This window comes from Peromyscus leucopus, chromosome 12 (assembly GCF_004664715.2).
Source record: "Peromyscus leucopus breed LL Stock chromosome 12, UCI_PerLeu_2.1, whole genome shotgun sequence".
Taxonomy (NCBI): domain Eukaryota; kingdom Metazoa; phylum Chordata; class Mammalia; order Rodentia; family Cricetidae; genus Peromyscus; species Peromyscus leucopus.
The window spans coordinates 58,422,036-58,446,563 of record NC_051073.1 but is presented as its reverse complement, the minus strand read 5'-3'; the positions used below and the strand labels follow the sequence as shown (position 1 = coordinate 58,446,563).

The following is a 24,528-nucleotide window of genomic DNA, read 5'->3' as shown; positions in this document are numbered from 1 at the left end:
GTGTCTACACAGCCCAATAAGCCCTTTTCTGTCAGAAGCCTCTAGCTGCAGAAGTTTGACTTAGCATTCACTTCTTTTTGCCAGCATTTCAAGATTAGGATTTCACTTCTGGAAAATCACCTAGCCTGATCGACTCAGCCGTTTTTCCTTCCCGCGCTGTTGCGTCTGAGTTTGTAATAGTAAAACCTACTTTGCAAAATTGTTTTTGTAAAATGAAGTGAGGTAACGTCTGTGGGAAAAATCTGGCCCAGGTCAGCCTCGGTATATGTTTCCTTCCTGAACACCCCCAGTCATGAGGTCTCTACCTTCCAGTGATGGCAACCAGTGGCCAAGATGGAGGACAAGGGAGTCCAGGAGAAGGAGGCTGGAGGGCGGTCGGCTCTCGAGGACTAAAGGCATTATTAGGAAGCAAATGACTAAAGAATTTATAAACGTTCTAAATGTATTTTCAGAAATTAAGATGAACGACAGTTAAACATCCCAGCTTGCTCTAAGTGCAATAGGCAAGGCTCGCGACAGTTCCAACCCCGGGAGCTGAGCTCATCCGTGGGAGGCAGTGGCAGGGAGCGTCCAGTCCTGGTCCCCTCCCTCCCGCAGCTCTGCACTTGGGGCAAAGCACATTGCCTTTTCTCCATAGGCACTGATTATAGGCCCTGCTCCTTCCCAGCTTGAGTCAGGACTGAGAGAGAATTCTGTCACATCTGGCAGGTGCTAACTCCCACAGTTCCTTTCTCGGTTAGCATTACATTCTCTGCCTTTGGGGGAAAAAAGCCTGCCTCAAAATGGAACAAATAATTGGTCAATATTTACCTCCGGAGAAAGGAACCAGTTCTCTGCAAATGCCCTCAGAAATGACCTGGGGTTAATAATACAAAAAAAAAAAGTTATGCAAGAATTTTAGATACAAGCACGTTGGACTTTCTGCCTCATGTGTCCGTTAAGCAACTCTGCCTTGAGTGACGTGCTGACCAAGGAGACACGGTGAACTGGTGAAACCCAGAACGTTCCGAGAGAAGCTTCAAAGGGACACACACAGAGGCGCTGGTGTCTCGTAGACTCTCTGGCCCGGGTTAAAATGGCAGAGTTAAAGGTAAGGACCCTTCTGGCTGGATTTGGATTAAGATGGGAGGATCTTCCTAGGGATGTCACTTACACGGGACAGTGGGCACTTAGCGTGTGTCAAGCCCCAACCAACACTAGAAAAAGAACTGAGAAGAGATGGAGAGAACGAGAGAGAGGAGGAAAGAGCAAGAGTGGAGAGATAGCTCACAGGTTTATCGTGCCTTCCTCAGCAAGAACGTATGGAGTTTTCTGGCGTCAGAGGTGAAGAAGGCTTGGGGTGGGGGCTGTAGAGAGGGCTTGGTCGTTGCGAGCACTCGATGCTCCTCCAGAGGACCCGAGTTCAGTTCCCAGAACCTGATCAGCAGCTCACAACTCTAGTTCCAGAAGCTCTGACACCCCTTTCTAGCCTTTGTGGTGCTCATGTGCATACACACACATGCACACACACACACACACACACACACACACACACTCACACACACACACACTTGAAGGGGCCTGACCTTAGGCCCTGTGTTCAGATGCTGCATCGCAGTGTTGCTGGGTGATGACGCTGATTGAGCTGAGGACACACGGGAGAAGGGACGGAAGAAGGCAGTTGTATCCTTGCCTTTGCTAATTTCTGATGCGGTCTTGTGGATCAGTGGGCGTGTTGAGAGCTCCCGTTCCAAATGGACACTGTGCATTTCTCTCTGTGTCTCCTGCTCTCTGTCATCCTTGTGGCTGCAACTTTCCCGGACTGCTTCAAGGCCAGCCAGTTCAATGTGCTTACTCAGCTTAATCGTTCGGTAGCTCAGACTCGGCTGTGGACTGTACTTCTGTATTTAATGTGCCGTTGAGAAGAATGAGTGGGCCACGTGCTACAGGTGCTGTATGAGTTAGCACCCTTCACAGTAACCCTGGGGTGTAGGTGCCCTTTTTTCTATTTTAAACCAATAAGGAAAACAAGGTTCGTAGAGACTAAGGCACTATCCAAAGTCCCTGCTGGTAAATGATGGAGACCACAGTAGAACTTGGGTTTCCTGGAGTTCAAATTTCGCGCCCCCCCCAAGAGAGGGTTGGGGGCACCTGCTGGACTGGTGTCTTTGGGCCAGGGAGAGGAGTGTGTTTCCAGTGTCTAAAGCTCACTGCATGCAACCAGAACCTAGAACATCCTGGCACATGACCTCAAGCCTAGTGGCACAGACTTCCTGGGCCTCTTCCTGGGATTAGGGATTGAATGTTGCCAGGATGCTTTTCAATCAAAACTGGGATGGTAAATCAAGCAGCTCTCTAATTAATAGGCACCTTGAAGGCCCACAGCACCACAGCAAAAGAGTTTTTCTTCTTTATCGTCACCCCAGATTTAGTGTTAGCTCTCATTCGGTGCTAGTTCATGACATAGCCGTTGATGCACGATAGGAGTTTTGGAGAAGCTTCTGGAAGGAAGCTGTTCCTAGGTGAAGTGACAGGGCACTAGGCCAGAGGAAATACCATGTGTGAAGGTGCAAAATATGCAGGATGATCTGTGCATCCCAGGAACCGAGGGTTTCAGCTGAAGTGGAGCTGCTGCGTGAATAGGGGTGCCCAGGAGGGGACCCATGTGCAGATCTGAACCGAAGGGGCATGGACACAGATAATGGAGTCCGTTAGCCAGTGGTTCAGTTGAAGATGTGGAGGAAGGGGCATTCCTAAGAGCTTTGTTTTCTGGTAGAAATCCTATGAGGAAGCTCATCAAGGCATCCTTACCATTTATAAATAAATCATATCCAAAATCCCGTCCTGCCGCAATGTTTAAGCAACTCATTATGCATGTAAATGGCACCCTGGCCTTTGTTCTCAGTTTCAAAGGCTTGCCCTGCCTGCTGTCTAATCTCCAGAAGGAAAGGGCATCTCCAGAGGTCAGGACTCTTACCACAGAGAGCCAGACAGAAGCGCACCCATCCCAATCAATAAACATTATAAAACCTACTTTAAAATGTTCCATCGTGTTTCCTCCGTCATTTCAGTGACTGTATCAACCCCAAACCCGGAAGGAAGTCACATTTACATAAAAGCAGGGCTAGAGGAAGACAATTCAAACGCTAAAGCGATGACAGGAGGTCTAAGGTGGAGCCACCACATGCTTGAGGATGTCACTTACGTGCTGCCATTTCACAGATGCACAGCTGGTTTCACACGCAGACTTTGGGCCCCACCGGCGGACCCTAGACCGCTGGCTTTGGGTCTGAAAGGATTCTTAGGGTTAGTGAGAAACCACTGGCCTACGGTTTCCTATTGAGCTACACCAAATTACCGTAGATTTACTAGCTGAAGCCAACACATGCATTCTCCTGCACTTCTGGAGAGAGGATATCTGAAATCAGTCCCACTGGGCCAACATCAAAGGGTCGGCATGGCTGAGCTCGTCTGGAGGCCCTAGAGAAGAATATTTCTCCGGCTTCAGTTTCTAGAGAGGCCGCATTCCTTGGCTCACAGCCCCTCCCTTATCTTCAAAGTGTATTACTCAGATCTCTGCTTCCTCTTTTTCAGCCAAATTACCTTTTACCTCGGTCCTAACAGAACACATGTGATTTCACTTAGAGTGCCTCAAATAATCAGGAACCTCCCTATCCCCAAAGCTGATTACTTAATCACATCTGCAGATGTGTATCTGCTCACGTTTCCAAGTTCCTTCTAAGTTACCTTGGGGCAGCCGGGAAATTACCTCAGGCCGTGGGTGAGGCAGCCAGAGGTTAGGGAGACCTTCCTTAGACTCCTTCCCAGATAAAGGATGGAGACCAGAGGAGACAGCGAATAATAAGGTGACAGAGACCGGTGTGAACAACTAACTGCCTCTCCTCAGGTTTTTATTAAGAAGAGCATGAAAACTGCAATTTGCTCCCGTGACTTGAGAGGTAGAAAAACCTCTGCTCTCCTTCCTCAGGCCAATTCAGGAAGTCAGAATTGATCTCTGTTAGGACACGTTTGTTTTTTTAACTTTGCTGTCAAAGGCAGTTCTTTGAACTGTATTTTTCAAATACCTTTGAAGGTATTTGAGATTAGAGACGGCTAACTCCATCTCTGGCCATGAGTTTACCTTTTAGCCTTTGTTTGCTTTGGGACAGGAAGGAATAACAACTTGTTTTGGCTGTTATTAATTTATCTCTTAGCTTTCTAGCCAGTTTAAGCTCTGCAGTTGGTTCCTCTACCCAACAGTTATGAACCCCAAAATGCTTCTCTGGTGCATTGGTCTGTTTTGTTTCATTTTTGTCTTTCATTTCTTCCAGTCAGGGTCTTGGGTAGCCCAGGATGGCTTTGAACTCACTATGCAGAAAGGGATGACCTTGAACTCCCAATCTTCTTCATCTGCTTTACAGGAGAGATCATAGGCTGCGCCCACCCGAGGCTTCTGGTTCATCGTTAACTAAGCCACAACAAGCACTTTGAGGGCTGTTTTCCAAAGGGTTGGGATTTCAAAGTCCTAAACTGTCTATTTAAAAGCCTGCCTCTTAGTCTCAGGCAATAAGAAGTAAGACACAAGGATCATTCCAGACCATTGTTCAGCCTGCAGCAGCAACCTGCGTGTTTGCTTAACATCTTAGAGTCTATGATTCTGTTAAGGTTATCCAAGAGAACTGGATCCTTCCATAGGGAATAATAATAATAATAATTAATAATAATAATAATAGAAGAGCCCAGGGCCTCTGTCTCCCCACACATGTCCCTACTTCTATAGCACCCAGTACAAGGAGACAAGGTGTACCATCTGCTCCCCACATCAGGTGTTACCCAGAACCTGACTCAAAAGGACCCCTTCAAATGACTAACAAGTAAATCACATCCTGGGGGCCAGGCAAGAATTGAAAAACTGGATGCCAGTGAGCTGCCAAAGAAGCGACTCTACCCAAGTCACGCGGGCCCCAGAAATGTATTCTTTCATTTAACAAGTATGCATGTATTTCTCTTGGAGAGAAAGAAAATCGTATTTTTATATAGCACCAAATTATTCCCGAAATCTGAGCTGAGAGAAACATAAACACACTCGCCTAATGTCAGGTTTTTATTTCACGTTTTTGCAGAAGGAGCATCTTTATATAATCCCAGAGGCAGCTGGAGCTGGAGTGCCTGGCTTTTCACAGCTGATAAAAGCCCAGGCCAGAGTCTGTCCTTGGACTCAAAGCCTTGAGACAGCAGCTGCGAAGCACAGCTCCCTCCTCCCTCCCCTGCGAAGCTTTCGGTGGCAAAAAAAAAAAAAAAAATCTAACAAACGCCTCTATAATTTTGCTCCTGGAAGGTTAGGAAGACCAATGAGCTAACGGTGACTCAGCATCTTCCGGCCGCCTCATAAGCCACTTCCATGAGGTGGGAAAAAAAAAAGATATAAAATTGCTACCTCCCTCCCCCTACTCTGCCTCCCTCCCTCCCTTCCTGCCTCCTTCCCTCTTTCCCTCAGAGCTCTGGGTGGCTGCCTCCTAAACCAACAATCGTTCTTTCCCTTCACCTTAGAGCACAGCCTTCATCAAATGCTTCAGAATCACCAACTCCCCCCAACACACACACCCCTTGTTCGGAATACACTTAGAACCTTTGTCCCGAGGCCAGCGGTAGCCAAGATCAGGGAAGGTTAATCAGTGAATCCACCCCTGCCTGCCCGAAAGCTCAGCTGGACAGGGCAGGCTCTCAGACCTCCCCTCCTCCCCGCAGACAGGAACAAGGCCACAGCCCAACAAAGAGAGGCCGCTGTCATCCTCAGTGGCTTCTGTCACAGGCTGATCTACAATTCTGTTTCACAGAATGGAAGATAATTGGAGGTCGTTACTGATTCTCAGCAGCTCAAATTCAGTCCTGTCGGTGGTGAGCAGGAGGTTCATTTTGAGAGAAGAAAATTGTTGCTCCGTGGAGGTTCGCGGATAGTGGATAGGCTCTGCCATTTCCCCAAAGCTGTAATTCCAAACTGCATGCAGCTTGGAACAAATCTCATTAGCATAGAAGTGGGGTGGGGGTGGGGGTGGAGGGGAGATTCTGATAAATTTTCAAAGAGATGTTTAAAAACTGTGGGGATTGAGAGGTATAGCTCAGTGGTAAAGTGCCTATGCATGAGGCCTCAGGTTCAATCCCCAGAAACACCTTCTCCCCCCACCCCACCCCACCCCAAAAAAACCCCTGTGTCTGAAGGCAAATGAATAATTTCACTGCCTTTGCTTTCTAGGTCATAACATTTCACATTTCATATTCCTTCCAAATATAGACACTGCTGGCCTGATCATCGCTCACACATCCAGGCGTGTTACATCTAACTCATTCTTCCCAGAGCTGCCAAAAACTTTGTAGGGCCTACCCTCCACCCACATCCATCCTTCTTATATCTCTTAAAGAACTGTGCTCAGATGGCGGCATTTCACTCACCCAGGAAGGCTGCACTCTCCTTACCCTAGGCTAAAATCAACTCGGGTTTGAGTTAGAGCAAAGGAAGTTCAAATCCCACTCACCACAGCAATCATGCACTCTGAGGACTGGCTCTGAGGGCTTACTGAATAGCTTCCGTGGGCCAAGGCACAAGGTGCAGAGAGGTAAATAAAACTGCATAGTCCCGACCTTCAGGAAACATGGAACGGCGAAGAAGCCAGACAGTGACAGACCTATACACAAAAGCCAGGTGCGCTAGACGTTGCAAGAGGGAGTCTTGGCTCACAATGGATGAGCAGTAACTGAGCCAAGCTGTTGGAATCGGCTGTTCTTCCTCAAATGGCCAAGCGATCATAAGCATGATTTCATGCAACCATTTTGTAAATAGATTTCAAGAGAGGGGAATTGAGCTGTGTTCAGGGGGCTAATGAAATTCCAATGGAGCTGAAGTTCAGGGTAGCAGAGGCTTACCTGTATAGATCTACCACAGTGTTCTCACAGTTTGTGGACCAGCGTATGATGACGTCAGCTGTGCCCTCATTTTCCAAGAAACAAGACTGACTTCGTTCAAACCAGCAGTTCCTTGGTCCTAGCTCAGCTGTCTGTGGATAACTGAGATATTCTTTGAGGATCAGTATTTATTGACTTTACCAGCTGCCATCAACAAAGCAGTCTTTACCATTGAGGGGGGTATAAATTTCAGGAGGCCCCAGTAAGTTATCTTGTTGAGAAACTTCATTTTTCCCTCTGTGTTGTGAACCTAAGAGATGGCAATCATAGTAGGCGCCATTCCATTGTTTTGAAAAGATTCTTGGCTGGAACATCTCCTAAAAACCATTCTGTCTTTAAGCCTTCTTTTCTTGTATCCACACAGATGCAAATACATATCATACACACACACACACACACACACACACACAACACACACACACACACACACACACACACACACACACACACACACAATGACCCAGGTAACATTGGCTCCCGTGGAAGGTGTTTTCTAACAAACGTCTTCCTGTCTCTTTAAAACCACATACCTCTTCCCAGTTGGGGATTTTGGTTTCTTGTCTGTTTGTTTTAGGGTGTACAGGGGGAGAGGAGTTGCAATGGAGAGCCAGTAAGTTCCTGCTGGTTTGGAGTTGAAATAGTGCCTGAGCCATCTCCCTCCCAGGAATTTCCAGGCAGAACTAAAATTAAAGAGCATGTTCTTGAAATGGGATCATTAAAAGCAAGCTTATAAAATCAGGCAAGAATGGTTAAGGGCAGAAAAGCCTGTGCAATATCCAGTATTCTTCTCTGGTTAACTGCAAATATTTAAAATGCACAAACACATACTGTATTTCCTAAATGGCTCAGCAGCCAAGACAGAGCAGATATTACAACGCATGGCCTTGTAGTTATCCTTGCCTTTGTAGAATGGCAATGTTGTAAAATGCTCTTTAAATCCTATTAGGGCCTGGGAATATGGCTCAGCAGGTAGATCACTTACGGCTCAAGTGTGAGGACCAGAGTACGGATCCTCAGAATGCACCAGCTTAGGAGAGTTGGGGCCAGCAGGTCCTGCAGCAAACCGGCTAGCCAGGCTAGCAGTGAGCCTCCAGTTCAGAGAGAGACTGTACCTCCGTCAATGAGGTAGAGAGCAATTGAGGAAGACACTCAAATCAACTGTGGTCTTCCACATCCACACAGATATTCACCCGCACCCATATAAAAGCACATCCATCCCAGTAACAATGAAATTTGTGTCTTTGTCACTTGCAGTACATTTCTGGATTTGGGAACGAGTGTGCTTCAGAGGACCCTCGCTGCCCGGGTTCCCTGCCCGAAGGACAGGTAAGCGTGGAAGGGAATGCTTGGAGAGCTCCGAACTGTAGACCTAGAAGACAAGCCTGTTGGCCCGACAGCTCCACCCAGCGCAGCTCTTCTAGTCTGGCAGACAAACTGTCTGGTTTCCAAGATCACGAGGACAATGGCATTGCAGCATAATAGTAACAAGGATATTAAAACTGGATTTAAATTGGTGATTAGCTACAGCAAAGGAACCAACCCAAATTAATGAAATTAACTACAGAACTTCCACGATATGCCCCAAAGTCCAAGGGTGGAGGAACTTCCTGGGAGCCCCCTTTGAAGTGCATCAGATATGACCATGATGAGAAAGTAAGTTACTTGAGAATATATATGCGCGACGATGTCCTCACCAATGCTGGTTATAATAGCAAAGCTACTGGAAACAGGTTTATTTTCAAAACATTTTGGTGGCAATTTCATGGTATGTAAAGTACTTATAGACTGGGCATAGTGGCATAGCCCCGTAATCCCAGCACTCAAGAGGCAAAAGCAAGGGATCTTGAGTTTGCAAGCAGGCTGGGCTACATATCAAGACTTGTCTCAAAACAAAATAAAAGAAAAGCTTGTGACATGGTGTGTACGTTTCAAAAGAAAAACTCCTGATTATTATAGGCTTATATGTCACATAGGATCCTCACTTGGAGGCAAGGAACAGAAATATATGAATATTAATATTGGGCGGCTTTGGTTGGTGAGGTAATGGGTCATCATATACGTTATGAATTTTCCACAGTAAGCCTGTATCACTCTTCTAATTGGAGGAAGTCACCAAGGTGTTCCAAGTGTCCATGGGTGGGTGACAGTAGTAATGTGCAGTGGCCCAGAGCCTTCCCCTTCAGGCTAGGATCTCTCCCCACTGTGCTGGTCGGTGGGAAAGTAGGATGCTTCAGGTAGTGGAGTGATGCTGAGTGATGCCTCCTTTGTTTTAGAATAATCCTCAGGTCTGCCCCTACAACCTCTACGCGGAGCAGCTCTCGGGATCAGCCTTCACTTGTTCACGGAGCACCAATAAGAGAAGGTACATGCCGAGATCAAATCTGACTTACAGTCTGGAGGACCTATATCCCAGCCACAGTCTCCCCCAGGGTCCTCCTTGTGTGCTGCGTTCTGGGGTCACATCGGGACATCCAGGCTTGTTTCCAGCGAGTGATTGGCAGAAGAAAGCTAGGAAACAGCTGTACAGAGGCAAAAAAAAAAAAAAAAAAAAAAAAAAAAGCACCCAAGTCCAGTCCATTACAAAGTCTCACTAGAACTCCACAGGAAATGTTTCTCACACTCTGACTTTCCTCTAAGGATTATATAGTTTCAAACTGCAGTCAGAGAAGATTCAGACATCTTTTTCGGCTGATTAGAAGCATTATGTTCTTTGCTCGAAAACCGATAATCCAAGCTGGAGTGCTTGAAAGGTCATGTCTTATGGCCCCATGTGGTTTGAATTAATAGGGTTTTTCCTCTTCGGAATTTGCCTTTCCCAGAAACTAGCACATTCATTAGCACAGTATGGCATGTTCTATGCTCACTCTAATCCTACACATCACCTCAGTGAACCTGCCCTCTAATCAACGTCTACGGAGCAGGTTGGATGCAGACCTGAAGACCCAGGAGGCAGCTGTGTGTTGTGGTTTGGATTCATAGTATCTAACTGTAGGGAGTTCAGGTCAGGTATGTGTAAAGAATGATGTTGCTGACTTTGGAGATTTGAAGGAGAGTTGGAGTGGTCTTAGACTGCCTAGATAGAAGGAGGAGGTGGGTTTGTCTCCACTGAGTCCTCCTGAGAAGCAGATGGGCCAGTGAGCGCAACAGCACAAAGAGCCACATGCACAGTAAATATCACCTCCCTTCATGATGAATCATGTCCTCTCTGCAGGCAGGCAGGCAGGCACCCTGTGGTTAAGTCCTTGCTCCTACTTCTACTGTTGAATGGTGTTGACCCACTCAGATCCTCTACATTTTTACATTGGATCCTGAGAGATAAATGTAGGCAAAGGGATAGAATCTCTTATATTTGTCAAAAATCAAGGATTAAGCTGGGCATTGCAGTGAGTGCCTGTAATTTCAGGACTTGGAAGGCTGAAGTGGGAGAATCAGGAATTTGAGGCCAAACTGGACTACATATCATGCCTCAAAAAACCAAACCAACCTAGCAGAGCCAGCTAAGGGAAAGAAGAAAAACAGAAAGACATGGTTTCCAGTAGTGGAAAACTCAAAACAAAAGCAAACAAGTAATCAGAGTTGTTCCTATTGTTATTCGGCTATCTCTTCCTCTAGACAAGATAAGGTAACCCACAAACCATATCTGTTGTTATTTATGACTATCTGGCCTCCACAACTGTGTGCTTGACTTCATGGTCTATCTACACTCGGGCCACCCGGTCTCCAGAATCTGCTGCCTGTCCCCATTATTCAGCAATATCTTCAGCCGGCAGGAGCTGAGCTCTGTTCCAGGAGGCTGAAAAGGAGCTCTTGGCATTTCATTAAGAAGCTGGCAACATTCCATGCATCAGAATTAAATCTCTGTCCAGGGCAATGTAGTGTAGCCTGGGGAGTTTTCTAAACTCAGCTGAAAAATAAGGGACACTAGGCATGGCTCACCCATCTGCTTAGAACTCTCCAAAGGTATGCACAAGTAATGTATGAAAATGCTCAAACCTCCAGCAGGAAAGTATGTTCTCCCTGTCTATAGATGGGTCAGCTTGGTATTTTCAGCTAGTTACTACTCACTTAAACACCAAAGCATTAGGAGCACCAAAACTATTAGAGAGTCCATCTATCTCTCTGGAAAGCAAATGTGTAAAGTTTAAATTGTGGTAAAAACTCAGATGATCAAGAGAGAGCAATTCAATAATCATCCAGTGAGTGCCTAGATGACCTTGTAGTGCTTACCATAACCTTAGGAACTAAAGATGAAGAGGATAAGATCCAGAAAGTTGTTGAATCATACCATCAGGGCTAAGACATACATATGTGCTCAGCCCTACAGACTCCTGGGAGTTGGTAAGGTTTAGTGAGTCCAAGGTCTGACTGAAGTCATTGCATCGAGAGCTGGGGAAATCAGATGGGAGTAGAACAAATTTAGCCCACTTATCCCCGGATGCTCAGTGACTAGACAGGCAAACTCCACTCTTGAGTTTGGACTGTCCTGGGGCCTGGTGGGCACAGCCGGTCTTCCACTGTCAGAGAAGGGTCCTTCTCCCTCCTTAGTTACCCCCTGAGAAGACCTGTGAGGCAGTGTCCCTCTCATCTTCAAGATTCCCTCAGCAGACTCTTTTTCCCTTCCTTGAGTCAGATCTGATCCTGGAGAAGAGTGGGGCTCAGGCCTTGACGTACACAATGGACAGCAAAACTTGGTAAAGAAAAGGAAAGCCAAACAAAACCATAAATACAGCTCATTAAAGCCTGGGAGCACGCTTTTTATAACTACATAGTAGAGAAGTGAAAATTCTAAAGCTTCTCTCAACTAATAATGCCAGAAAGACCAAATACAACCCAATTGAAACCAATATGGGACTCTACAAGCAATTCCTAGAAAAGGGACGAAGGACTGATAAATAAGCAAAACTTATTCAACCTTATTCAAAATAAAGGACACATTAAAAATAAGACACTATATTTCACTTTTAAGAGTATAGTCATTGGAGCTTGAGAGATAGCTTAGTGGGTAAAAGCATTTGACCCAAGTTCAAATCCCCAGCACCCACATAAAGAAGCCAGTATGTCTGCCCTCACCTATAGCCCCAAAGCTAGAAAGCACAGAGACAGGAGGGTTGTCAGAACTTGCTAGGGGCCAGCCTAATTCTAGGTTTAATGAGAGACCCTGTCTCAAGGAAATAGAAGGGGACTTATAGAACAGGACACCGATGTCTTACTCTGGCCTCTGAATGTACACAGGTATGTGTACCCATACACACACACACACATATGACCACATATCTTATACATACACCACATTCACACACACAGAAAATTAAAAATAAATATATGCCTAAGAAGTGCAATTATAATACTATCCCAGATTGGGGATGATGTGGGAATGAGTTCTCGCCTGTATCATTAGTGTGTGAAGACAGTAGTCCTACAATTTGCCAATTTTGCTTACATATGCATTGGAGATATCCAAGGAAATAAATGAGACAAGTGTTAAGCTCTGCATATCTAAGGAATAGCCATGAAAACGTTGGAGAAACGCTGATCACCCCCAGGAATTTTTGAATTTATGGAATTATTTCACCATTGTCATAAATCATTTTGTAATTTTAAAGGACTAAGCTGGTTTCTATTTTAAGAAATAATGAAGGTAGTCCCTATATCAGGCTATCGAGAATCCTTGTCCTGACTTGAAAGGCAAGAATTAACATCTTATGTTGCTTTTCTGTGGATTTCCGTGTGCATATTCCCCATAGTGCTTCCTTTTCCCTTACAGTCGTTGGGAAAGGCAATGCTTCATTTTTTGGCAGTATGTGAATAGGTAGGAGCCAGAGCCTCAACCTGACGAGGATGCGTGTCATTGGAAGGAGTGAAAGGCCAGAGTAATGGGCAGGAGATGGCTATTGAAAAATGATGAGTCGCTGCTTCTCACATCAAAACCCACAGATGGTTGCTGGTTGAGTGTCTTCTTGACGGCACCTCCAGAGCCAATCTGTGTCCCCTCAGAACATTACCAAAAACTGTGTCTTTCTGTTTTTCTTCTTTCCCTTAGCTGGCTGTATAGGATTCTCCCTTCAGTTTCTCACAAGCCCTTTGAGTCCATTGACCAAGGCCACATCACTCACAACTGGGATGAAGTTGGTCCTGATCCTAACCAGGTAACCTGACCCCATGAACTGAAACATCCCATTTATTTAAAGCCTTGAACAGAAATGCCCAAATCTGGGCTGAAGTCATTGAAAACTTAGACTGCTTTTTAAAGTAAGTGCTAGCATGTCTGTTTGTGACTCATATTTGAGTGGGGATCTTGAAACGGATTGATTGATTGTGCGTGTGTGTGTGTGGGGGGGAACAGGGGAAGTAAGCATGTCTTCTTGGTTTAATGCCATGTAGATAGGCAGGGGCATGGTTCAGACTTAGGTATGGTCAAACTATCTGCACACCTAGGTCTTTATTGTTGACCTCCACTTATCACGGAATATAGGAAACACCTTCAGTACTGACATCCTTACAGAGAGACTTCTGAAGTCTGGTATAGGGATGAGAAAACTGCTGAGAAGGATTCTCTAAGTCTTGTGGTGACAGACTGTTATCACTTTCTCTTCCGCCTCAGGTACATCCTTTTGTTTTTATTTTTTGGTCCAGGAAGTTTCCCCTCATGACCAGCACTATTCATATCCTCAGCCCGCAGCAATGACCCAATGCTATACCAGACAGAACTCTTTAAAGCCAAGGAAGTCTGAGACAACTCCTTTGTCTCTGGGTTTAGGTACATGTCTCTGCTCCCCGGTGTGATATCCTGCAGAGAAAAACAGCCCTGGGTTTGTATCCATCCCTGGGCAGGATACTTACCAACTGCCCTTGAGCCGTGATGCCTCACAAAATGTGCTGACAGCACTGGCCTTGAGGTGCTGTGGTGAAGATTACACACGAGACAGTAGGTGTGAACGTGTTTGCATGGTGCCTGACAGGTAATAGGCAAGAACCATGATTGGGATACGGCTGTCCTGATGCAGTCACTTACAGGCTGTGGCAGTCCCTGTAAGCCTCGGGATTTATATTCAGGTCAATTTAGCTCTTAGTTAGATTTCTTTTTTCTTTTTTTTTTCATTCTGAGGACTCTGTCTGCACTTCTATCTCATTTCTCTCCCAAGTCCAAGGAAACCTCTTGTTTCTCTTCTTGACTCATGATATTTCATCGATTCCTGAAAATATCCGCAAATGTACTTCCCCTAAATGCTTAGGGTTTGTTTGGTAAGGCGAAAGCCAGAAAATTTTAGCCATTTTGTTTCCTGCCTTGCTGTTTTTGTTCCCATGATTACAGGAACTCAGAGGACTGAGCAGTGTGAAGGCTAAATACTTTCTCCAGTAAGGACAGAAATGGAAGCATTTGGAGTGGTCCAACATGTATTTTAAAATATTGTCGACTTCAGCCATTTTTTCAACAGGGATATTTTTTCTAAATAATTGACCTTTTTTAAAAATAATTTGTTTTATTTTTATTTTTTATGTGCATTGTTATTCTGCCTGTATGCATGTCTGTGTGAGGGTGTCAGATCTTGTAGTTACAGACAGTTGTTAGCTGCCATGTGGGTGCTGGGAATTGAACTCATGACCTCTGGAAGAGCAGTCAGTGCTCTTAACCACTGAGCCATCTCTCCAGTCCCTAAATAATTGACCTTTAACCTTGTGTGACTTTCTCTTTTCTGCTACTGAGGATTGAACCGAGGAGTTTACGTGTGCTAGGCAAGCACTCCAACACTAACTAAGCTGTCTCCTCTCTTTTTACTTCTTATTTGTAACAGTCTCACTAAGTTGCCTAGGGTGGCTTTGAACTCACTCTGTGGCCTGGGCATATCTTGAACTTGGAATCTTCCTGCATCAGCCTGCTGAGTAGCTAGAACTGAGGACCTGAGCCGTAAGCCTGGCTTTGGGGGAAGTTCAGTGGTCTAGCTGATGCTGTCCCTGGTCCCCTCCTGTGTGTCTCCTTTCAGCCTAGTGCGGAAAAGCCAGCCCCTGCCTCACTCAGCTCTAACCCAAACTCCACAGATGCAGCCCCCACCTAAGTAAGGCTTCAGGCTTTCACCCCTGTCTAAACATCTAGGAATTAGCATGGCAGAGCATCCTCACTTTACCACCTTCCACGTATCTCACAAAGGGCCATAAAAATCTGTGCTCATTCTCTGAGTTCCCGTTCGACCTCTAAATGTGTGACGTGGACAAAGTGCAGGCACGACCTGGCACCAGACAGAAGTCAGGAGAAAGAGAAGCAAGTATATCAGCGTTTTGCGTGGAGGAGGGAGTCAGGGCAGAATGGTTACCTAACAACCAACAGCTTCCGATGCTTAGAAACTGTCATCACGAGCTGCCAGCAGTATGAGCCAGGGAGCTTCACTGTGGACAGAGATTCTATCATGTAGAGAAACCCTCCCAGGTAACCTCGGGGTGCTAAATCAGAACAATAGATGACTACTGTCTGGGTTGTGTCTCGCCAGTGACTTTTAGTTTCTTCTCTTTCTCCACAGTTAACCTTTCCTTTGGTGAGACTGCTAGGCAGGGAGTTCATGACAATTTCATTGCTTGTGGAAGATGGTTTCCCAGTCAGATAAGGACATTCCAGGCCCTCCCCAGGAGAGGAAGCTACAGACCTGAGTCTGACCTTGCCTCCCAGACAGCTTCTTCGTCTCATCATGCCCAAGTGTCACTTTGGGGGTTTCTCTTCCTGAGCCTCTAGAGTTAAATTTCAGAATTTCTGAGTTCTCTCCCAAAGTTGCCCGTCTGCTTAGCAACAGGACTCTATTTTCACCAGAAAAATAGGAAGCGTGGCACCTATGGGTTTTATAAATGCCAATGTGATGCTTATTATATGCCAGTGTGGGAGGATTGAGAGGGCATTTGGACCACAGAGAGTTTTCCAGCTCTTTATTCAGGTGGCGCAGGAAATCCTCAATTATAGTTCTCCCTAATAGAGCCAAATCTCCTGTCACACAAAAGAACAAAGAGGCTGTGAAATGACCAAACATGAAGAAATTAGGTACAAACAACATTATCTCTGAAAATCTCTTCATCGACCCTCAAGTATAGGCTATATGATCCTGTACAGGCTACCCACAGAAGGAAATTCCTGGGTAAACTAAATCGAGGACAACTGAGCTAGATTAAATGAATGCTTACAGGGCAAGTTTCCGAGGCAGACTGGAGGAATGGAGATCACAGTCGCGTTACTCATGTTAAGTGGGGAGGGCCAGAGGATCCAGCGTCCTTGCCTGTGCACATCCTTCCCAGCAGCTGCCTCAGCATCCAAACTTCAGTCTTGTCCGTGGTTGTGTGAGCGACAGTGAAGCCATTACTTCTTTCAAGTGATTTTATTAGGGGCAGGGTAGGTTTTAAATCTAACCTTTAAGGAAAATATATAACAAAACCTTCTGCGCGTATGAGGTGTAAGGTCCTTGGGAATAGGCTGTTATTACCTGCTGTTTCCATGACTACCGTGCTGCCCTTTGTTTTGTGATTACATCTCTTCTCAAGGTCATTTGGAGGTACAGGTTCCAATTCATAGCATCTGTAAAAATCACAAAGTGTAGAGATCAGCAGATCTCTGCAATAAACTGTTGACTGATTCATAGCAGGTGCTAGCCATAAAATGAGAGACAAGGTTCTGGGACAAGTTCCCATAGTCACCTACAACCTGGGTAGTAGTTAGCAGATGTCTGTCAGACCAGAGCTAAGGGTGTCCCTTGATAAACATAGGGAAGAAGTGCACCACACTGGCTATGGAGGGGAGCGGCCAAATCTGACACCGAAGGAGAAAGTCTGCAGACACAAGACTTGAGGAGAGTTGTGGTCACGTCTGGATTAGTTGAGGTTACAACAATTAATATGTAAAATAGGATTCTGTGGTCCTGGTCATCACTGCAACTAGATTTAAGTCAGGGTTTCAATATAAACTGATATTTTGTTGGTTTTGAATTAAATTCTGATTAATTTCTATTTCTTATCACTTTGGCCACTGTCATTAAATTTGGGACACATCAGAATTATAAAGTTAACCTTAGGTCAAATACAGTTCTCCTAGTTTGAACCTCTTTTTCTCTCTTCACCTCCCTACTGTGTGTGTGTGTGTGTGTGTTGTGTGTGTGTTTTCTCAGGATGGCTTCAAACTCATGATCCCCCTGCCCCTGCCTCTCTAATGCTAAGAGTATAGGCAGGTGCCACCACATCCAGCCTTGCCTTCTTGTAAAAGTATCTAATTTCTAAAACCTCAAATGATGTAGGAATTAATAATGTAGAAAGTGGAACCCTCTCGCCCTAGGCAAGAGTCACACGAATTTCAGTTGTGTATGCTAAATCATGATGTCACAACTAGTCAACATACATTTTGCAGAGAAGTTCCTGACACTGTGTTTCAAAGCCTGAGTCAATGACAAGAAACCAAACCAGCAGTGTTGGAACTGACAACCGCTTTCTAGTCGACCCCTGATTCACTGACGAACCCCTTTCCTGGGTTTTCCATTCCAACACCGCATTGTGTTTTCCTTTTTTTCTTTTTTGTTTTGGTTTGGTTTTCGAGACAGGGTTTCTCTGTGTAGTCCTGGTTGCCTTGGAACTCACTGTGCAGACCAGGGTGGCCTCTTACTCAGAGTTCTGCCTGCCTCTGCCCCCCGAGTGCTGGGGTTAAAGGTGTGTAGCACCACACATGGCTTGACATTGTGCCTTTTTCTGCTTGGACTTGTTACCTTACCCTTGTTTCGAATTCCTTGAACACTTTGTATATGGCAATGACCAAACATCCTTCCCCCTAGTGTCTCCTCTGTTCACATACTGGGAGAGACGTGCCTCAAAAGTCCTCAGTACCTTCGTGCCACCAGTGTCGTAGAAATAGCAGCCAACGATCTTCTTGACCTGTGATCTGTGTCACCTGCCATCGGCTCCCCTTGCCTGGTAGACACTCTGGCTATTCTTGTACACATCTATCCTTTTGTCTTCATTTACTCCTTGACAAGTTAATATCTCTTTCCAATTTCATGCTTCATTAATTAACCACAGCATTCTGCGTTCATCACTTCCCCCTTCATAACCTTTTCCAAATATGGACTCCAGGCTCTCATGACGGAAGTCTGAGGAAATTATATTTAGGCTCCAATCTGACAGGCCTTCCTGGCAGAAGCCTGTATGGTAGGTGTGTCTTTACCTGTCAAAGTCTGATTCTAATACTCAGTAGCTTCACCAAGTACCCACATTAAAGGTCGCTGAGACTTTGAAGATTCGAGGCTTGCTTAATACTTCCTCTAATCTAACCTCAGTCCTATAAAGATCACCACCCACCAATAGGCTGTTGTGACAATCATCCTTGATGCCCTCCCAGAAGCCTGGGGACAGTCCCACCACAGCCGTCGTCTTCTTTAGTTTATATTGGATCCACATCTGAGAATTAATGGAAGCTCTCTCGAGTGTTTTTAAATCCAGCTTCTGGAGGCTAGTTCAGTCTGTTAATATCTCATCTAAGAAGCATGCCTAATTCTCTTTATCAGATCTCTTCCCCTAACTTGTGGAAGCTCAGAATTGAATGAGCAAATCTAAATCCAATTCAAGTTTACAGATTCCAACTCACACTCTGAGTCAGCAATCTTTTCTAGAAGCCGGTCTTCTAGAGCTTGTTTTTATTATAATCCCTAATGTTTGATGGTTGGACAATCCAACCCTTGACACAGTTAAAGCCTAGACTATGGAAATTACCACTTGGGTTTCAACTAGTATGATTTGAACCATGTGGGAATTATTTCAGAATTAATTAAAGGTCATATCATAGAATTCCTTCTGTTCCAGAACACGCAACTTATCAAAAATGCTGCCAAACAATCCATCCTTCCAGAATATTTTCTAGTGAACTTATCCAACTCCCCAGATCTTGCCATACTGACAGACTCTTTCCTCCAAAATACCTTAGGCCTTCCTGCCTTCCTTATCCAAGTCTCTCTCAACTGCTGCTGCCTCCCATCCCCCACCACACCTTCTCCTCCTCCTCCCCTCCTCCTCCTCCTCCTCTACTCTCCCTCCTTGGCAGAGTGAACCTGGGTCTCCTGCTAAATATGCACTCTACTCCCAGTCCTGACAGACATTTTAAGAAAATAATTTAACCCTTCACATCCAATTACCCCATTAACTCCTCCATCCTATATAAGTCGTCCATCCTGCCTATTCTTAGAAGTTAACCTTTGTGCTCAGGAAGTTGAGATATAGTTGGGTAAATAACAAGATCCTAACTGAAAGAAGAAGAGGAGGAAGAAGAAGAGGAGGAAGAAGAAAAGAAGAAGAAGAAGAAAAGAAAAGAAAAGAAAAGAAGGAAGGGTAAAAAAAAAAAAAAAAAAGAAACATCCCTCCCCCCCGACCCTTTTGTCCCTGAGATGAAGATCTGTTATGTTTGCCCAGTCTGGCCTTGAACCCCTGCACTTGGAAAATCCTGTGTCTCAGTTTCCTGAGTAGGTACTAGACTAATAGGGGACTACATCCCCATGAATAACACACTTTTATTCAAAACTTGCATAAGAGTAGCAATGCCTAGGAATTCCACCAATGCAGAATTAACTGCATCTAATGTTCTGGCTTATCCCTTTTCATTTTATTCCTTGTACATAGGCATGAAGAAGTATTCTTAGAGTTCCAGGCAAGCAAGTACCAAAAATAATTGAAAACAATATCAATCCTTACTTGATTCTCCTTAAAACATTAACAAATGTCTAATACATGTCCTGAAGCATCACTTTGCAAAATCCTCTTCCTCTTTTTACCCAGACTCCAAGCCTTTTCTGAGCTGGGATCTTCTCTCTCTTTCTCTTGCCTGCCCCAAGCCTTTGCCTTATCCCCACTGGTTTAGTTTGACTTTTCTACACTCTACCTTCTGCCTCTAGAAAATGGCGTCAGTCATGGATCTTCCCCACCCTCTCTTCCTAAGACACACACAGACTGATATCCACAGTGAGACTGGAGTTCAAGGATATCCAGTGAGAATGTGCGAGTCAGAATTCCTCTCCATGGAGTAGGAAGGAGTAGGGAAAGAACTGAATATGAATAATTAAAAAACATTATTTGCATGTGTCTACTATAATTAGCTCATGATGTAATAGTTTCATATTTAAAAAAAACAGCTTATTTTGTACCTTTTCCCATGTCTTATACTCCTGTTGGTAGATTTTTGTTGTTTGATTTTTTTGTTGTTTTTTGTTTTGTTTTTTTCCAATACAGGGCTTCTTTGTGTAGCCCTGGCAGTCCTGGATATTGCTCTGTAGACAAGGATGGCCTCAAACTCACAGAGATCCTCCTGTCTCTGCCTCCCAAGGGCTGGGACTAAAGGTGCGCCACCACTACCTGGCATTACTTTTTTAAAATTAATTAAATTTATTTAGTGTATGTGTGTGTTGTATACACAAATGCCTATGAGTGCATGTGTACACACACACACACACACACACACACACACACACACACACACACACTGCAGCACTGGTGTAGTAGAGAAGTCAGAGTTTCAGTATCTCCTGCCATGGGGCCCCAGGCATTTATCTCAGATCTTCAGGCTTGGTGACAAGCACTTTGGTGACCATCTGTAATGCTGTATTATAACCCATGTTGGTAAATGGATTCTACTGTCACATTCTGATACTTTCCATTTTCACTGTCATAAATCATCTGCGGCCATTTCAGTCCTTGTCTCCCAGCACTCCAAAGCATGAATGCTGACTTGCCTTTTTTTTTTCTTCTTCTTCTTTTTCTTTCTGAACCTCAGCCCTTCCCTGGATACCAGGGCATTGCAGTGACTCAAAATCCGCAAAATCAAATCAGGGCTCTCCAGGTCCTGAACTAGACTATCACCTCCCCCTTGTGGCCATCTCCCTCCGGAAACTGGGGCACTCCTCTCTCTGGGTTGTTCTTACCCTCCTCTATCCTTCCTTTGGATTTATGTCCGGCTTCCCTTTCCTCTCCTTGTTTGCCAAGGATGCCACAACAAAACCAAAGCAGAACTTGAAGCATCACTTTCTCCAAGCTCTGCTTCCCGAACTGAGGTGGCTTTCTTCTGCTGTCTTGCTCCTCTGTCTTCTCACCTCTCCTTTCTGTTTCATGCCTGTTCTTGCAAGGGCTCACATCCTATTTAGTTACCAACCCTGTTTAGTTACCAACCTCTCCCCTATGTATGCGGTCAAGAGTGTGCCCCAGCTGGTCATGGTGATACATGCCTACAAGCCCAGCGTTCAGGAGACAGAGTCAAGAGGATCATGAGTTGGAAGCCAAGCTTGTGAGACCCTGCCTCAAAAACAAACAAACAAACAAACGTTTCTATCACATTCTGGGTATAAGGATATATGAATGGGGGGAGGGGTCCAGACCAAAATACTCTACCTCACCCTTTCCTTCTAAATATCAACTGACGAAATTCCCCTTCGTTGGATTCTCTTTCCCGCAAGTACAAAGGGATAGTTATTGATGGAAAATGCCTGGGTGAGATGAACCAATCAGAAGAATTCCTTGAGCAACTGAGGAATTTTTCAGCTCACTTCAAAAAATTAAAGTGTCAACCACACTTTAAGAAATTTTGCAGCATTTACTCCTGAGATATCTCTAATTTTTTCTCCTGCTTTTCCTTAACTCTAGATAGCACAGAACTTATTCCCATTTACCTGGATGATGATAACAACCTCATAACTGATCCAATATGGCTTCCTCATCCTATGCCTGACTCAGCTTATTCTTGTCTAAAAGTCTTCAAATCCTGCAAACATCCTTTGGTCCCACTGCCAGGCTGTCAAGTGCAGGCTCCTACACCAGAGAGGAAGAGCCTCGTGCACTGCCATGAGTTTTTAAACCTCTATTTCAGTGGTTCTCAACCTGCCTGATGCGGTGACCCTTGACTACAGTTCCTCCTATTATGGTGACCCCCAACCATAAAGTTATTTTCGTTGCTACCTCATAACTGTCATTTTGCTGCTGTTGTGAATCCAAATGTAAATATTTTTTGGAGACAGATGTTTGTCAGAGGGGTTTCGACCCACAGGTTGAGAACCACTGCTCTACTTCCTGCCATGTCCCCCGGTTGCCGGCTGCACTTAGACCATCCCCATTCCTGGAAAATGCGCTAAATGGTTCTGCATTGATGCTTTATGCTTTTCTGTCTTCCTGGAATTTTTCTCTTCCCTTATAAACATCTATCTGTCAAAATCCCACGAATAACTTAAAGCTGGTCCTAAATATAAATACTGCTTTCTTCCATTGAACTGGAGCATTTCTTAGGGTGTCTGAGAGAGCTCAGGTCTCCATTATCTCTCTCTGGTCTGCAACACCTAGCACATACCTATTTCCAAAAATCGCAAATATTTGTTGAACGTATTCTCCGGTAGCTCGGCTCTCACCAGCCTATAAATAGACAGGATTGCATTTCTCTAAATGCATCTTCTGGCACTGGCCGGCTCTGCAGTGCATACTGCCTTGGGCAGTCTTTTTGGACAGCTCGCTAGCTCTTTTGTGTAGTTCATCTCTATCACCTTACATTTCACTCCCTGGAAAGATACTGGAGCTGCCTGCAAACCAAATGATTTCATGTATACAGATGTCAGATAGGCCTTGTGCCAGGACATGCTCCTGAAGGAATGCTTCTATTTATGTATCTCTTCCAAAGCCATTTCCACTATCTGTTTACTTTCCTACTTGGGAAATCTTCACACGTTGGGGTCTCGTGTAATGTTCTTAGAGTGGCACTGATGGGCAGTGGTAGGACTTTTAGGCAATGAAGCCTTTAGGTCAGTGTGGTTACAGTCTCAAAGGGGAGTACAGAAACGCACTCTCTTCTCTCTTTCACTACCTGACTCGGGAGGTGAACGATTTACCTCTGTCATAACATTCCACCCTCACCAGAGGCCCAAAGCCTGGGACTTCTCATTCTTCTACTAGAATCTCCAAAACTATGAATAAACCTTTTCTCTTTATAAGTTAACTGACTCTGGCATTTCATTATCATAATGGAGGGCTGACTAGCACATTTAAACCATAACACTGGATAATGAATATAAAATCCTCAGCTTTGCATTCAGGAGCAAAGTCACACTGGGAATCTATGATGACTCTTTTTTCTTTTTTTTTTTTTTTTTTTTTTGAAGTACCATGAAAGAATTTAGGAAGTCTAAACAAATTACTGTGACTTGGGTCCTCTTTACCTGTCTGTCACCTACCACCTCAGCCTTTCTCTCCTTGTGGCTGGAGAGCTGGAGTGCTACCAGAGACTTTGGGAAACTCTGTAGCAGCCCATTACGCCAAAGATCTCCAGCAGATCAAGCAAAGCCTGGTCTCTCTCCCCATAAATTATAGTTCCTCTTCTCCTGAGACTGATAGATTTTCTGAAGACTTGTGTGAGTCACTCTTTATTTCATCCACCCCCTCTTCCCTCCTTGGTCTAAAAGTCAACATTACTGATTATCTTGAACCTCCTCCAATCATAGCTGCTGCTGGCTCTGGCTTAAGCATTACGGCTAAGATTTTATCCACAAGTTACTTCCAAGTTCTTGGATGATGTCACCAGCTTGGAATAAAGTGTCTGCCTCTAGTCAACCAATGTGAAGAGAATCCAGGTCACCCAGGGTGGTTGAGTCCGTGGCAGTTTTGGATGGAGTCAGTGAATCAAGGACTCTCAGTATTGGAAGGGATCTTCATGTCATCCAGCCAAACTTGAGTCCTCCAACTTCAGACATATTGAGGCTTCTTCTCTCTTGTTTCCTTTTCATCTCCAGGTATGAATTTTGAATCTCCTTCATTAAATGTTAACAGGGATCCTCTCATCCCCCTCCTTTGGAAATGCTAAAGAATTTTTAATTCAAACATCGAACACCCTTGGAAATGCTTTTCAAACTCTTTTAGCACCTCAGTTTTAGTGAATAGAAGTTTATTCTCCAATAGAATTTGCAAAAATGAAAAGCAAACTATGTGATATAGTTTGATAGCCCTGAAAGAAAAAGTCATGGTCAGGACTTCAACATCCCTCTTTCAGTAGTTGACAGACCTACTGGACAGAAAATCAGAACAACTTTATACATGTGTGAGGAACTGATTTACACATTGGAAGTAATATTTGAACTTTTATAAACAATGTTCTCCATGCTTATATTTATTAATCTCTTCAATAATTCAATAAGTATATATTCATACATACTATAGTCTAGATATTAGATACTATAATCTATGCCATTGTTTTTGAAAGACTTAATTAAATTTCATATGGGAGGAGCTATTCAGTGGTTATATATAGTATGAAAAAAATGGTTATGAAACTGTAGCATTCTATTATGCCATGGCTTGCCCACTTAAATAACAGGAAGAGTAGCCTGGCAATCTTTGTGAGTTGAGAGCCTGGTCTACAGAGCAAGATCTAGGAAAGTACTGTCTCGAATAACCCTTAAGGGTCTGGAGTCTAATAACAAGGTCTACAAAGGGTTAATGGCTGGTAACGGCTTTCTTTTTTGCTTTTTTACTTTTTTGGGGTGTTTTGTTTGGTTGGTTTTGGGGTTTTTTTTTTGTTGTTTTTTTGTTTTGTTTTGTTTTGTTTTGAGACACAGTTTCTTT

At 44.5% G+C, this 24,528-nt stretch overlaps 1 protein-coding gene across 1 annotated transcript in view; it reads left to right on the top strand.

Annotated features, from left to right (window-relative positions):
- The first annotated feature begins 917 nt into the window (after window positions 1-917).
- Hgd (homogentisate 1,2-dioxygenase) overlaps window positions 918-24,528 on the top strand; it is a 50,521-nt gene continuing 26,910 nt past the window's right edge. The window contains exons 1-4 of the mRNA XM_028894993.2: window positions 918-1,090; window positions 8,194-8,265; window positions 9,213-9,301; window positions 12,980-13,085. Of these exons, the coding sequence (XP_028750826.1) occupies window positions 1,076-1,090; window positions 8,194-8,265; window positions 9,213-9,301; window positions 12,980-13,085 (282 nt within the window). The 5' untranslated portion in view covers window positions 918-1,075. The remainder of the gene's footprint in view (window positions 1,091-8,193; window positions 8,266-9,212; window positions 9,302-12,979; window positions 13,086-24,528) is intronic.